The sequence below is a fragment of the Lagenorhynchus albirostris genome, chromosome 11 (assembly GCF_949774975.1).
Source record: "Lagenorhynchus albirostris chromosome 11, mLagAlb1.1, whole genome shotgun sequence".
Classification (NCBI taxonomy): Eukaryota; Metazoa; Chordata; class Mammalia; order Artiodactyla; family Delphinidae; genus Lagenorhynchus; species Lagenorhynchus albirostris.
In genome coordinates, this window is record NC_083105.1 from 8,280,031 (window position 1) to 8,296,637 (window position 16,607).

At 41.0% G+C, this 16,607-nt stretch overlaps 1 protein-coding gene across 6 annotated transcripts in view; it reads left to right on the forward strand.

Moving 5' to 3' along the window:
• The first annotated feature begins 3,963 nt into the window (after window positions 1–3,963).
• SLC25A17 (solute carrier family 25 member 17) overlaps window positions 3,964–16,607 on the forward strand; it is a 54,952-nt gene continuing 42,308 nt past the window's right edge. For 5 of the 6 annotated variants that reach the window (XR_009543335.1, XM_060165075.1, XM_060165077.1 and 2 more), the window contains exon 1: window positions 3,964–4,125. Coding sequence is in view for 5 of the 6 variants with exons in the window: in XM_060165075.1 (XP_060021058.1) it covers window positions 4,072–4,125 (54 nt within the window). In the remaining variant the exon portion in view is untranslated. The remainder of the gene's footprint in view (window positions 4,126–16,607) is intronic. The other variant, XM_060165074.1, reaches the window with a different exon arrangement.

Genomic DNA, 16,607 nt, shown 5'->3' on the forward strand with positions numbered 1-16,607 from the left:
AAATATATGGTTAGGGGCTTCCCTGGTGGTGCAGTGGTTGAGAGTCCGCCTGCCGATGCAGGAGATGCGGGTTCGTGCCCCGGTCCGGGAGGATCCCACATGCCGCGGAGCGGCTGGGCATGTGAGCCATGGCCGCTGAGCCTGCGCGTCTGGAGCCTGTGCTCCGCAACAGGAGAGGCCACAACAGTGAGAGGCCCACGTACCGCCAAAAAAAAAAAAAAAAACATATATATATATATATTTAAATGAGGGGTTTAAAAAAAAAGAAAAACACATGGTGATCTTTGTTCCTGGCTGATTCACAGTGATCAATGGCATCATTATTAAAATAAATAAATATATATATATATATATAGTTATTGGATATTTCTAGCTACGTTAAAAATAAAGTGTGGCTTCAGACTGGATATTGACTCTTCCCACCACCACTCCCCTTTTTTTCAGCACATGTTCCATTTGTTTTATGTCTCTATATCACTAATCCTAAGGTATTTACTAAGCACAGTAGACTTTAGATTATACAGTGTTAACAAGGACCCCTAAAAATATATTAGCTTAAGTAAAATAGAGCTTTACATTGCTTCAGGTCACAGTTCAGAGGTAAGCACTTGTGCCGTATTTAGAAGGGAGCTTCCATTGCTGTGTTCAAAGATGCTTGCTCTGGTGCTCATCTAGCCCCAAAAAACTGGAGAAGGCACCAGGGAAGTGTATACTGAGATACTGATGCTAATCCATGGAAGTAACATTCTGTCCTCATATCCCATTGGTCATTTTTGTTTTGTCTTGAGACAATATTTAGCTCCAAGTAAACCTAGAAAATATTCCATAGCTGTGTGGTCATGTGCCCAACAAAAATAATTACTACTACAGAGAAAATGGAGAAAAGACCCAGAGTAACAACTAGCAATCTGCCACACTAGGAAATACTGGCCTAATGGGATAAGGGAGAAGCAGTATTTTAGAGATTTGCTCATATCTAAAATTAATGCACCCAAGTAGGCACATACATCTGGTGAGTAGTAATCTGTGCCAAGCACTTTTATTCTGCAAGTATTGACTTGATTCTGGTAATGACCACAAGGGTGAGTACTCCTCCCCATTTTATATAGATGAGGAAACTGAAGCACTTATGTAAATTGTCCAAGATAACATAGTTGATTTGTGGAGCTGAGATTCTCATCAGGCGTGTGGCTTCAAATGTCTTGTTCCTAAATTCTATGCTCTGCTGCCTCCCCTCTGTACTAGGTTGCTTCTTGCAGAACTGTTCATTTAAGAAATTGAAAACTAAATGTACATTTGAAGGGCATTAGTTAAATAAGGCATATCATATCATTGGTGCTGACAATGCACCTCCACAGGGGTTTTTCCTAGTAGAAGTCTGATGGCATAATTGTGCTGTTAGTCCACTTGTGATGGGCCCAATTAGAGGGACAAGAAATAATTAGTTTTAAAAAGTTTGGTGCCGGGCTTCCCTGGTGGCGCAGCGGTTGAGAATCTGCCTGCTAATGCAGGGGACACGGGTTCGAGCCCTGGTCTGGGAGGATCCCACATGCCACAGAGCAGCTAGGCCCGTGAGCCACAGCTACTGAACCTGCACGTCTGGAGCCTGTGCTCTGCAACAAGAGAGGCCGCGATGGTGAGAGGCCCACGCACAGCGATGACGAGTGGCCCCCGCTTGCCATAACTAGAGAAAGCCCTCGCACAGAAACGAAGACCCAACACAGCAAAAATTAATTAATAAACTCCTACCCCCAACATCTAAAAAAAAAAAGTTTGGTGCCGTAATTTTAAAAAATTAGTATGTACCAATATTTATAACCAATAAAGCATACTTTGGAGTGCATATATTTGGGGGCGCGTCGCCTAAAGTACATAGGAAAATATAGTTAAGGATAGCTGGTAAACTTCCAAGAAGTCAAATCTAAACTGAGTAAGGCATGTCTTGTTGGCAAAAGTTTTAAAACTGGATTCTAAGCATTAGGTGGAACCAGAGTAGTAAGGAGGTAAATAGAATTCGCATAAACTCGTGTGTAAGTGCTATGAAATTCTAGGTATCTGGTATATAATCAGGATGTCCTTAAGTAGTTCACTCGCAGATCACGAGGATATTTTCAGGTTGCGGTGTAAGTAACCTGACCATATGGCAGTGTATAAACAAATAGGAAGGTAATCAGTTATGGCTAGGTTATTTTTAACTATTTTGTAATGATGGTATGGTTGTGAACAGAATGATGCTAAATTTTTAGTATATCGTTTATGTAGTGTGGGACTTAGTGCTTATATAATTCAGGGAGCCCTCTTTAAGAAAAACAGTATATAATTAGGAATACTGAGATGTGAAAGTGAATGTTTAGAATGAGCAAAATGTTACTTTTAGAAATTGGAAATATCTCAAGCATCACAACTATAGAGATAGTTCCATTTAATAAATGATATACCTATGGAATTGCTACATTTTCTGCTGCCTACTCTGATTATATGACTTTTGTGTTTTCAATAGAATAGATAATTCCATCTTGATCAAAATATTTTTTGATAGCTGGGATGCAAAAGATTTCACACAGATAGACGTGCTGTCTGCTCTAGGTCATACCTGACAAATGGTAATTCTGAAAAATACTGTTCAATTACCATCATAAAGGGAAAGTATTTGTAAAGTGTGTTTATAAATCTGTATGCTACATAGTCCAGTTTTTTCTTGAGAGAGCTTCCAATTTAAGTAGGAGTCTGTGAGAACTGAGTCCTCTGGTTAAATTTTACAGCGGACAAGCTTTTGTGTTCCACTGCCAGAATCCTATCTTCATTTGACTTTTGGACCTGCACCTCATGTCATGACCTTAGGGAGTGGTGGGAGCATTCCTGGAAGCGATTCCTAACATAGGATGTCTAGCAGTAACCTGTATTAATACATATAAATATCTCTAAATCCAACTGTGTGCCCAAACTTGCTTTTAACCTAGCTGTCGTCACTGTAGCACCACTGTAAATGAAAGGGTGTTTAAGTGGAAAGGAATCTTAACCAATAGCATTTAAAATATTTTATGCAAGTTTTGTGAAAACATGACCAGGTAAACATTGTTGGGGCCCTTTCCTGGGAGTAAATGTGATAAAGGGCGTAAAGCACTGGGCCTGGCTGTAGCAAGCAGTCAAGGACTATCAGCAAAGATATTATAAAAGTAAACTTACTGGTACTGAAACAGGCAGACGCACAAAGCTATGGTGCTCGAGTAATTGTGGGTGAGGGCTAGAATGTGATTTTTCTAGTTCTGTGTAGTTTGGGTTTTCGCTTTGTAACATGGTAAATTTTTTCGGTATTTTATAAAGTACGTCTACGTAAATTAACTTTTCTAATCCTCACGGTATGAACACTTGTCATTCCACAAAGGAGGAAACCAAGAGGTCAAATGATTTTCCTGGGTGCCTACTAGTTTGTCCCCACCTCCATCTGATCATTTTGATTTCCTGAAGCTCAAGTTCTCTTCCCACCAGGGTTTTTCAGAGGGGAGAACCTTGCCCAATCAACATTTATTTCCTCTTGACCAAAATGTGACTAAAAATACTAGCGAGAGCAAATACGAGTAAAGTCTCAAAAGAGAAACAGGAAGATGAGTCCCCCATCTTGCTTGTCTCCATCTTGTCTTATGGAGAGAAGTGGAGAAAAATGAGGCTGTCCAGGTTTTCTGAAGTCTCCAGTGTTGCAGTAGGTGTGAAGTACGACTGGCCAGGTCCCGAGAACGTAGCGGAAGTCGAAGCTGAGCCATCCCGTACTGAATTTCGGCCCGACCCACCGCTCCGCGTGATAGGGGCAGCACAGTGCTGCCCCGCCCCGCGCAAGGCCTGGGGGCCAATCAGAGCCAAGGGGCGTTCCCAGTCCCGTCTTTCCCTCTTCCTTCCCCTGCGGCCGACGGCCGGGAGACTGGGCGGGCGCCCTGCGACCCGGAAGTAGTTCTGGAGGAGGTGGGCCTGAGGGGTTGGAGCTGGTGACGTTGCCTCCCGGGGCTCCGGCGCTTGTTACCGCCTGTTTGCGGCTCCTGCGAGAAAACTGTGGCCAGGTCTGCGGGAACCGCACCTATGGCTTCCGTGCTGTCCTACGAAAGCCTGGTCCACGCCGTGGCGGGAGCCGTGGTGAGGCGGGATCTTTATGCCCGGGCCACTGCGGGGTGTGGGGCTTTTCTGGGGCCAGACCGGGATATGGCTGGGGGGTGGGGATGAGAAGCAGATCGTATCGTGACTGGGACATAGAGGAATGGAGCCTAGGCGAAATGTTGCTGGAAGAATTTGGGGCGAGGCCCGACACTCACCCTCCGCCCCTGGCTACCGCTTTGACCTCTTACAGAATATCTGGGATGTAGGCAGCGGTGATCCCACACCGCCACAGGGAGTCAGGAAGAAGATCATTGCCGTTTTCTTTGCCTTCTGAAATTTAAAGGGCAGTCGTCCCCCTAAACCCACCCCACCGCACGCCCAAACTTTGTCTGACTGGGCCAGAGGAAAACCTAGGTGTGAAGCTGTGTTGCTGAATCACATTCTTAACTACAGCCTATTTTCACACACTTGCTGCAGACAAGTGGCAGTACCTAGCAGGGATATCTCTGGCCAATATCATTGGCAGGAGAAGATACTTTTTTTTTTTAATTAAATCAAGATCAGAGTCGCTGTCTACCACATATGTGGTTTACTATGAGGAATGTGCTTGGTGCTTGGGCTCCTGGATTTCTCGCTTCCATTTGACACCACTCCCTTTTCCTTGAAACTTTCCACTCTTGGTTTGAGTAACTTCCTCAGTGGTTCTCGTCCTGTCTCTCTGCCTGCCCTTTCTCACATCCTTCTCTAGCTGTCAACACGCACGTGGAGTCACTGGGACTTCAGAGGAATATCACTGACTGAGTCCTCTTCTCCTAGGCCCCCAAAAGTGCACTGAGAGCTCACGTTCTGTGTAGGCTAATGGGAGTTGAACCCCAACTCGTCACTTGTTAGATGGGTGGCCTGTAAACCTCACTTTACTAATCTGTAAAGTGGGGGTATTGACACCTACCTCACAGAGTTGTTACGTGAATTAGATGACACAATAGTTCATGGAAGTGCCTGATTCAGGAGTCCTGGTTCATTCAGTTAGATCAAGCTTTCAGCCAGTGTAAAGGCGCTGAAATGGAAGCTTGTTTGATATGCTCTAGGATAGGCATTGGAGGCCTGTGTGTCTGGCATGGAGGGAACAAAGAGGCAAAATGGTTTCAGGAGACCAAATTGTGTAAGAATTTTAACTCTGAGTGTGAAAGACAGCTAACTAGCTATTAGAACAAGTTCTTTTGAGCATGCAGCAACTTGCAGATGTACATTTTAAACGTGATCACCCTGGCTGCTCTGTTGAGAGTAGGCTGTACGGGAGCAAGGGTGGAAGCAGGGAAACTGTCAAGGGACTAAGATGGTAGCAGTGAGGTTGTGAGAAGTGATCATGAACCTGGAATATATTTTGAGATAGAACCACCAGGGTTTGATGGTAGATTGGATGTTGGGTGTAACACGATGCGAGTTGGTTGACTCCCAAGAGTTTGGGTCTTGAGCAACTGGAAGGGTGATATTCCCATTTACTGAGATGGTGAAGACTGTAAAGGAGCAGCTTTTGGGGGAAAGATGAGAATGGTTTTGGATTTTGACTACTTAAGTTTGAAATGCCTAAGAATAGTTATGAGACTAGATGAGCTAACAAAGAAATGAGTGTGGACTGAGAGAAAAGTCTCAAAGACTTAGCCTTGAAACATGCCAACATTAAGAGGTTGGGGAAATGAGAGCACCAGCAAAGGAGACTAAGGAAGGGCCACTAGGGTAGGATGAAAACTAAGAGAATGTGGTGTTCTGAGAGTCGCATGGAGAAGGGTGTAGACCAACTGGGTCAGGTGCTGCTGGTGAGTCAGATAAGATGAGGACTGAGAATTAACCATTAGATTTATCAACATGATAAATCCAGTGGTTAATTGAGAGGACTTGTTTTGCTGTATTAGGGGGGAGAATAGTGCAACAAAGAGAAAATGGGAAGATGGGAAATGTTTGTTCTCCTTTCTCTCAATAACTGCCATTCATTCAACATCTTTACTGAGTGCTTTTTACGTGCCATGCACTGTTCTAGGTGCTAGAAGTATAGTGGAGAACAAAGTCTTTTTCTTCATTGAGTTTGCATTCCAATGAGGAAGTCAGACAATAATTGAGTAAATCAAAAAATAAATAATTTTAGATAGTTTTAAGTTTTATGAAAGAAAATAAGTGTTGGCAAACTTTTGCTTTAAGGAGGCAGATGGTAAATACATAGGTTTATCGTCTCTGGTGAAGCTGCTCAACCCTGCCATGATAGTTTGAAAGCAGCCATTGACAATAAGTAAATGAATGGGCAGAGCTGTGTTCCAATAAAATCTTATTTATGAAACCAGTCAGTGCATCAAGTTGGCCCTTGGTCTTAGTTTTCTGAGCCCTGCTATAGACAGTGATTGGGGGTAGAGGTGATACTATCTCTATTTAACCTGCAAAGACATTCCTATTTTTTTTTCTCTCCTTGTTGCCTATTTTTCTCTTGTTAAAAGTTCTGCTTGAAATTATGCACCCTGAATTTGCAGTGGTTTTTCTTTCTCCCATAAGCTATGTTAGATTATCTAATAGATATACTTTTGTAAAAATATATTTTTTTTCTCTTGCTTCCCTCGGGGCAGTACTGTTCCTGGCACATGTCTAAATGAGAAATTGCATTGTGTTTTGTTATTCTTTTGAATTTTCATGCCAAAGAGTGGTTCTCAAACTCTTTTTGAAAATTTTTGGGTTAAGGATAAACCACACAACATGGACCCGGTTTTCTTCTGGTTGCTACCAAAGGAAAACAATTTCACCACAAAATGTCACTACATTCGATGAGACGTTTGACGAGAAAAATGGCATTGCTTTTAATGGTATAGTACTGTGGTAATGAATGGCTCATGTTTAATTAAATGCCTTTGCCATGATGTTCAACCAAAGCTTTGAGATGATCCAGGAGAGCACAGTAGTTAAGAGCATTTGAATGCCTGACTTGAGCTAGGCAGCCTGGGTTGGAATCCTGGCATAAACTTCAGGATTTGGTATAAACTTCAGAGTTGCCTGGAGTAATTAGTTGTGGCTTCTCCCCAAAAGATTGTTGGGTCATTGTTCAAGATGTTGATTTACAACCTTTTTTTTTTTTTTGCGGTACGCGGGCCTCTCACTGTTGTGGCCTCTCCTGTTGCGGAGCACAGGCTCTGGACGCGCAGGCCCAGCGGCCATGGTCATGGGCCCAGCCGCTCTGCAGCATGTGGGATCTTTCCGGACCGGGGCACGAACCCATGTCGCCTGCATCAGCAGGCGGACTCTCAACCACTATGCCACCAGGGAAGCCCCTACAACCTTTTTGAGTTGACATGTTTCATGTTTGCTTATTCACTTCTTTCCAGGTCCTACACTTTCTCACCCCAAGTGTGGTGTTATGTGTGCGTACACACACACACTTTAAAAATTAAACAGATTGGGGCTTCCCTGGTGGCGCAGTGGTTGAGAGTCCGCCTGCCGATGCAGGGGACGCAGGTTCGTGCCCCGGTCTGGGAAGATCCCACATGCCGCGGAGCGGCTGGGCCCATGGGCCATGGCCGCTGAGCCTGCGCGTCCGGAGCCTGCGCTCCGCAATGGGAGAGGCCACAGCAGTGGGAGGCCCGCGTACCGCAAAAAAAAAAAAAAAAAATTAAACAGATTAGTGATTTTGAGTGTTTTATGCTTCACTTTGGTATAAGTGCAGATAATCTCAAGTATTTGAAAATCAGAATTGTGCTGTTTCAGGAGAATGCTTTATCTCCAGTTGATGACTATTGTCTGATACAATTAATGGCCTCGCATGTAAATACTTCTCAAAATTTTGAGTATAATTAGGTTTATAATTTTATATTTTTGGTTCTAAGATTAGCTTCCAAAGATAGATTTTATTTGTAGAAGTTTACATTTGTAATTAAAAAAGATTTTATTAGTCTAGAATTTGAAAAGTGAGATTGGTTGGAATTGTCTAGGGGGTTTAGATGCCAAAACAGACTTTGGAATTGTAATGATAATTATTAATCAGTAACTTTCAGGGGTCTTCTTTTTTCCCTATTGTTTATTTAAAAATTGTTTTTTAAATTTTAATTGCATAATTTGTTTTAAAAGAATTACATTTCATTGAATAAATGCTGATCATTAAAAAATTCAAGTCATACAGAAATATGAAAGAGTTCTTTCTCCTTCCACTCTACCTATTATTGTGCTGTGACTCAAATTCCAGACATACCTCTCCTTAGAACTGTGTAAGAAGGCTTATTCAGGGCACTTTTCTCCAGTTGGTATCAAAAGAGAAAATTAGGCCCAACTATCTGACTCTGTAGCTCATACTCATACACTTAACATTACAGTGGACTTTCTACCATATAGACTCACTACCTGCCTTTTAGAAGTAGAAACCAAGTAGAACTTGTTGATTTTCTGTACAAGGCCTTCTGGATATAAAGGTTATCAGTGGAAAAGTCCCTGTCCTCAGGAAGCTCTTCTTAGGTGTATAGTGGTGGTGTGGATAAGACCCCTGGTGGTACTTAGGAAGAAGTGGTGGGCTGCCCCTGTGAAGATAATGGGAAGCCCCCAACGTTGACATATTACCAAGACTGTGCACAGTGGGAAGAGGTAAAGAAAATCAGGAAAAGGGAATGTTGCTGTGTGGCCCAAAACATCAGATATCCACTATATCATGTTGTTAAAAAGACTTGAAAAATCATTGGCTTTTTAGTATAAAATATTCTATCATATGGGTATCCCATAATTTATGGACATTTGCGTTGTTTCTAGCTTTTCACTGTGGTAAATATTTAGTATAGATGTTAATGTGACCTCCCAGCACCCCATTATGAAGAAACTATGGGATTGCTTGGTTAAGTGACTTTCCTAATGTTACTCATTGATTTATAGATTAGAAACAAAAACCTAAATTTTCAGATTCAGTTTAGTTAACTCTGATTCTAATTTGTTAAATGCCAACAACCTCACAGGGTTCTGTGAATATTAATAAAATAACTTAATTAAAACAGCTTTTATACTATCTGACACATAATAGGGGCCCAATAAGTGAAAGCCATTAATATTTTTGTCCACAACTATGTTTTCTAATTTTCTATGCATCCTAACTTGTTTGAGTTAGTTAATTTAATATTAGATTTAATAATAATATTTAGTACTTATAGAATTCCCTATCTTCTCACATCTGTTAACAACTTTGATAGGTAGGCAATATAACAAGTGGTTAAAAGTATGGCCTCTGAAACCAGACTGCCTGAGTTCAAGTCCCAGTTTTGCCACTTATCACATGTGTGACCTTGGGCATGTCTCTCAATCTCTCTTGCCTCAGTTTCCTCATCTATAAACTGGGGAAGATAATAGTACTCACTTCATAGGGTTGTTTCTGAGGCTCTTAGACAAGTATCTTTATTCTCATATAGAGACAAGAAAATGGAAACAGGTATATTAAGTGTTTTTGCCAAGATTACCAGTAAGTTATTTGGTCATAGGCCTGGGGCAAGAACCCAGGTCTCCCTTCTCTGCTACTCTTCTGTTGCTATGCCTAGCTGCCTGTTCCTTCATACTTCTTGTCTCTTCTCCCCATCCCTTTGTTTAATTCAAAACTAGCCCCTGAATATCTTTAGATTTTCAGAAAAAAGTGACATTAAATATTACATATATACATGTATAATCAAACTGTAGGCACTTGGACATTAATTGTTCATCAGGAGCACTTTAAACCACATATCGAACAATTTAAATGTTAAGTTCTTTTTGGAAGGGTTTTCTTTTCCACAGCTGGCTCATCCAGACCCATAGTTTGAATCTAGTCAGATTCTCATAGAATTAACTTAGGTTAGTATACATCTGAGGGCGTTGTATTACTTTGGTTTAGAAACCTTAAAAGGATGTAATTAGAAAAAGTCTTCATTGTCTTTACTTCCTTGCTGTTTTATTTCATTTAGGCTTCCACTAAATTATGATTGAATTCTTATATAGCTTTTAATCTTTAGGACTTCTTTGCCTCACTACTCATCCAAAATATATCTTGATATCTTGATAAACTTTTTTTCAAGACTTAGTTTTTTAGAGCAATTTTAGGTTCACAGCAAAATTGAGAGGAAGGTACAGAGATTTCCCGTGTATCCTCTGGGCCCCCCCAGCACTCCCCTCCAGCCAATGCACAGCCTCCCTCATTATCAGTATCCCCCCACCAGAGTGGTACGTTTGTTACAAATGATGAACCTACATTGGAACATCATAATCACCCAAAGTCCATAGTTTATATTAGGATTCATTCTTGGTATTGTACATTCTGTGGGTTTGGATAAATTTTATAATGACATGTATCCACAATTACATTATTATATGGACTATTTTCACTGCCCTAAAAATCCTCTGTGCTCTGCCTGTTCATCTCCCCCCCTCACCCCAATAAACTTTTTAGCTAATAGGGTCATTTCAGTTCAGTTCTCTTCATCTTAAAGGTTCTTATGTAGTCTTGATTGGAATTATTTTTCTAACTTTAATTTGCTTTGTGCCTGAGTAGTCTATGACTTAATTTTTTTATTGAAGTAGAGTTGGTTTACAATGCTGTGCCAATCTCTGCTGTACAGCAGAGTGACTCAGTTATACACATAGAGACGTTCTTTTTTAAAATATTCCTTTCCATTATGGTCTATCCCAGGAGACTGCATATAGTTTGCTGTGCTATACAGTAGGACCTTGTAGTTTATCCATTCTAAATGTAATAGTTTGCATCTACCAACCCCAAATTCCCAGCCCATCCCTCTCCCTTCCCTGCTCCCCCTTGGCAACCACAAATCTGTTCTCTGTGTTTGTGAGTCTGTTTCTGTTTTGTAGATAAGCTCATTTGTGCCATATTTTAGATTCCACATATAAGAGCTATCATATGGTATTTATATGACTTAATCTTTTTAAAGGAACAAATATGGTAGAATAGCTGAAAAAGGGATTTGGAGTAAGACGTAACTATCTGTGTCATCTTGGGTCATTTATGTTTTCTTTCTGAACCTGAGTTTTCTGAGCTGTAAAATGAAAACAATAACACTTTACTTACTGGGTTCTCTTGAGAAGCCAATGTGGTAACACTTGTGGAGTACCTATTACAATACCTGTAATAGTGTAGTAAGGCCATAATCATTCGTTTCTTTTTCAGAGATTTTTTTTTTTTTTTTGCGGTACCCGGGCCTCTCACTGTTGTGGCCTCTCCCGTTGCGGAGCACAGGCTACGGATGTGCAGGTTCAGTGGCCATGGTTCACGGGCCCAGCCGCTCCGTGGCATGTGGAATCTTCCCGAACCGGGGCCCGAACCCATGTCCCCTGCATCGGCAGGCAGAATCTCAACCACTGTGCCACCAGGGAAGCCCCTCAGAGATATTCTTGAAAATACAGTATTTGTACCCAATTTTAGAAATTCAGTGGAATTGAAATTTTCTCTCATCTTGTATAGTCAACTGTATCCATTCACTTGTAACAGATGATCTCAGCTTTTGCTCTAGATAAAATAGAGGCTACTTGGGATGAGCTTTCTAACGTTTCTGTTTTTTCTATTACAGAATCAACTGCAGTTGTACCCAGTATTTCCTACATTGTGCTGATCTCAGGAAAAACAGATGTGGCTGGTCTCTGCTATCTTGATTCCACCCCCCGCCCCTGCCCAACTTACACTACCCACAGTTATCTTTTGGGACTTTGCTCCATTCATTTTCACTTCTTTCCTATAGCTTTAATCTTTTTCCATTGTTTTTCCCTTCAGCCCTGACCTGTAATAAAACCATACCAATCGGGTCTACACACTGCCTTCTTAGGTGCCGCTCATTCTCCTTCCCTTTATGCTAAGTTTATTTAATGACTATTCTGTACTTCCTGCCTCTCCTCCTCATCCTACTCTGATTGCTGGAACTGCTCTTCCATAGGCCATCACTGACTTTCTGCTGACTTAGTCTACTGACTCTTTTTCCATTCTTATTTGATTCGACTTCTTTGTAGTATTTTACACTGTTGACCCTCCTACCTTCTTGAAGCTCCTTCTGAAAGAGCAGTTATTCTTTTTTTAAAAAAATTAATTAATTAATTTATTTTTGGCTGCATTGGGTCTTCGTTGCTGCACATAGGCTTTCTCCAGTTGTGACGAGTGGGGACTACTCTTCGTTGCGGGGTGCGGGCTTCTCACTGTGGTGGCTTCTCTTGTTGTGGAGCACGGGCTCTAGGTGCGTGGGCTTCAGTAGTTGTGACACACGTGCTCAGTAGTTGTGGCTCGCGGGCTCTAGAGCACAGGCTCGGTAGTTGTGGCTCACAGGCTCTAGAGCGCAGGCTCATTAGTTGCGGCACACGGGCTTAGTTGCTCCGCGGCATGTGGGAATCTACCCGGACCAGGGCTCGAACCCGTATCCCGTGCATTGGCAGGTGGATTCTTAACCACTGTGCCACCAGGGAAGTACCTTTATTTTTTACTAAATGACAGTTGCTCTTTTGGAAGGAGTGTAAGTAACCGTTGCTAATTTTAGGACCCTGATTAATATTGAGCCCCACTGCTAAAAAATGCTGTAAAAAGGATATATAGGAAGCAACATTTGTTGAATGCCAACTGTGTACTTGAAATGATGCTGGGTCTTTCCATAAGTTAATTCTCACTTCTCACAGCAACCTCCACATTTTTTATTGGTCCCCAAATTACAAATGGGGAGATTGAGGCATGGAGATTTGAAGTAATTTATTGTACAGTATGTACTGTAGCTGGGACCAGAACCCCAGTAATTTCTTATACAGTATGTACTGTAGCTGGGACCAGAACCACTACGCCACCAGGGAAGCCCAAAACAGTTACTTCTTAAAAGCATTAATAAGGTGACAGGAAGGTAAGGAACTTTTAGAAATAGAGAATGAGTGAAGTCAGGACCCAGAGTCAAGGAGAGCATGCTTCCAGAGCCCATGATTTTTCCCTTGGGCACTCAGGTGTGTTATCTATTAAGCCTTTTGTTTAACTTGTGTATCTTTGAATGGGTATGAGAGTTAGCTTGTTTGTTGTATCAGGGGAAAGACTTACATTAACTCTGATTAGGTGAATAACATTTTTGAATGTGAAAGCCACAATAAGTGGCTTTCATCTTTGGAATTTCATTAGCTCCAGATCTACCACTGACAGTGTATTTTAGTTGATTTCTTTTAAAAATAATCTTCTGTCCAGTAATGCCGTATACTCCATCAGGAGATGCTGTACACTGATTTCAGTTGTGCTCCTGTGACTCAACCACCATTTCTGGACTCCTCTGGAAATTGACTTTGGAACTAGCATTGCATTTTTTTGGATTATTTTTCATCCTTCAGGAGTGAAGTAGCATTTTGGGAATGGTTGAATTTGGTTAGTAGGCCGTCATTGTTCGTACTTAAAGGGCGTGATACTCTGCTTCTATATTTATGTGTGTCCCTGTCTGTCATTCCCATAAGATGGCACACGCTTGCAGAACCAAGCCTTGACCAAGTTTGCCCTACTGCTTCCTTCTGACTTTGTGGTGTTGGGTGCTTCAGTTCCACACCACGTGGGTTTGTGTCACAGCCAGATTAAAAGGTGGACTGAAAAAAAAAAAAAACGTAGACTGGATATTTATTGACTGCATATTTATTTGGCTGTGCTGGGTCGTAGTTGCAGCTCGCGGGATCTTCGTTGCTGGTGCAGGATCTTTTAGTTGTGGCATGCGGGATCTTTTAGTTCTGACATGTAGGATCGAGCTCCCTGACCGGGGGTCGAACCCGGGCCCCCTGCATTGAGAGCATGGAGTCCTAGCCATTGGACCACCAGGGAAGTCCCTGATTCTTTCTTTTATAGTTCTTTTTTAGTTCTTCTGGTAGATATCCCTTCTCCGTTTTCCTAGCCACCACTCAAAGTGATTCAAGGCCTTAGTATTTTAAATCAGATGTACTTTGCTAAAGCAGTGTTTGTATTTGTGCTCTGGTCTTTCAGGTTGAAAGCTTTTAAGGTTACTTGAATGGCTCCCTAAAAGGCCTTTGGTGTGTCTTTTAATCAGACACTTGTGTACAAAGGGCCTAATTTAAGATTTCTGGGGGTTTTTTCTCCCTGATTTTGTCATTTTCCTAATTTTCACGTCCAGGTGAAATGGTAGCTATTTTATGTTTGTTCTGATTTGCTTTTGTTTACTATTTGTTACACTACAAAATTTTATAAATTTTTGGAGGCAGGGTGATTAAGTTAAGAATAAATTTCTCAGTTCAATTGTTAAATATCCAAGGAACATAGAAGAGAGGTGGTAGATGCTATGGGGTAATAGATTCAAAATGTGAATATGTCACCAACCTGCCCGTATACAATCTTATGAAATAAGAACAAAATAGAATAAATAGCAAAGGAATAAACACACTCACAAATATTTTTAAATATTTATTTGCTAAGACTAGCAACAGTCCATTGTAAAATACCTAAAATGGGATTCCTGTTTCTAAGGAGCTTATCAAACTTTCTCCTGAAAACTTCCCTTTATAATTTAAAAAAATCTGTATAAAATATTTTTTAAAAAACGGTTACTTATTTTTTCTTAATTAATTAATTTATTTTTGGCTGTGTTGGGTCTTCGTTTCTGTGCGAGGGCTTTCTCTAGTTGTGGCAAGTGGGGGCCACTCTTGATCGCAATGCGTGGGCCTCTCACCATCGCGGCTTCTCTTGTTGCGGAGCACAGGCTCCAGACACGCAGGCTCAGTAGTTGTGGCTCATGGGCTTAGTTGCTCCGCGGCATATGGGATCTTCCCAGACCAGGGCTCGAACCCGTGTCCCCTGCATTAGCAGGCAGATTCTCAACCACTACGCCACCAGGGAAGCCCAAAACAGTTACTTCTTAAAAGCATTAATAAGGTGACAGGAAGGTAAGGAACTTTTAGAAATAGAGAATGAGTGAAGTCAGGACCCAGAGTCAAGGAGGGCAGTCTTTGCCCTGTAGGAATTGCTTAGCCAGGTAGACACGAGCTTTAGATTTGTAGCTTACAGAGATACAGGGAAGAAAAGAAAGAGTCCATTCTGTCCAAGGTAAGTCCAGTAGGGGATCACCGAATAAACCTGAAATCCCAAAGGAATGCGCTATAAAGGTAAATGGGAAATAAACTTACTCCTCCCCAGGAAAATCGGCTGTCTCCAACCTTGGCACTAATTTGAGAGAGGAAATCACCACTGACATTTTGAAGCCACAGGTCCTCCCTTAGGTTGCAGCCTGAATTCTCACTGTTTGATTGGAAAACCTAAAGTGAGTAACTTAGAGCGATTCCAGGTTGGTGGGTCCCCAGAGTGCCTGGCAGAAATCCTTTCCAGAGGTACTTACCTTTATCAGGTCTAAAAAAAAGCCCAAAAATAAAATTTTAAGGGAAATGAGCAGCTCCATCCAAATTAACGAAACTAACAGAGAAACAAGGCAATGTGAACAAGTACAGTAGACAGGAGCAACAATCAGAAAATGGACTTCTCAGTCACAATCTTAAAAGCTGTTTAGTCTGTATAAAAATAAAAGGCTAGAAAATATGTGCAAAGAACAAGAAACTAACATTGGCCAAGCAGATTTGAAAATTAACCACGTAGAATATTTAGAAATGGAAAGTAAAATAATTGAAATTTAAAAATTGATTGTGTGATAGTCATGGGAACACTAAATATTGATTTAAGCAAAAATCAAAACTCATAGAGGGCTGGCAGAAGAAGCAGAGGGGAATATGAGAGCTAAATTCTTACCCTCTGTAATAGAAGGTGAATAATGTCTAAAATTGATGAATCAAAAGATACCAGGATATTTTAAAGTTATATGGAGTTGTGTAAATTACAAAAGATACAGCTAAAAGAAAATACTTTCCTCTGGGGAGGAAGATTGTATAAAATGGGCAGGAACTACTTATTTTGTCATTTATATTACATGACTTTTTAAAGTATATGCATGCTCTGCTTTGATCAAATAAACATTTAAAATTAAAATATTTAATGCATAGCTATGAATTGATCATTGTTGAAGCTGAGTGATGGGTTCAAATTCAAGTGTTTTTGTACCATATTAGACACAGCTGAAGGTAGAATTAGTGAGCTAAAGGATAATTTAGCTGAAACCTGATTCTCACTTGCAATGATTGTAGTCAGGAAACTGGAATGTTTTCTACATTTTGCTGAGAGAAAATGACTTCCTACCTAGAATGCTATGTCCAGTGAAAAGTTTAAAAACATACACGAAATAGAGACATTTTCAGATCATCAAAAGCAGTTTGCCACTAGCAAGATCCTCACTTGGAGAAATTCTAAACCTAATGAATATTTTTAGAATTGATAAGTTAGGAATATATGTTGTAATTACTAGATAGCTTGTAAAAGAATTAGAAACTATAACTTAAAATTTATTGGAAACTCTAGTCAAATAAGAAAGCAGTAAAGGGCAGAAAAAGCAACATAGAGCATGTATGACACATAGCACAAAATAAGATGACAACTGGGAATTCCCTGGTAGTCCAGTGGTTAGGACACTGAGCTTTCACTGCTGTGG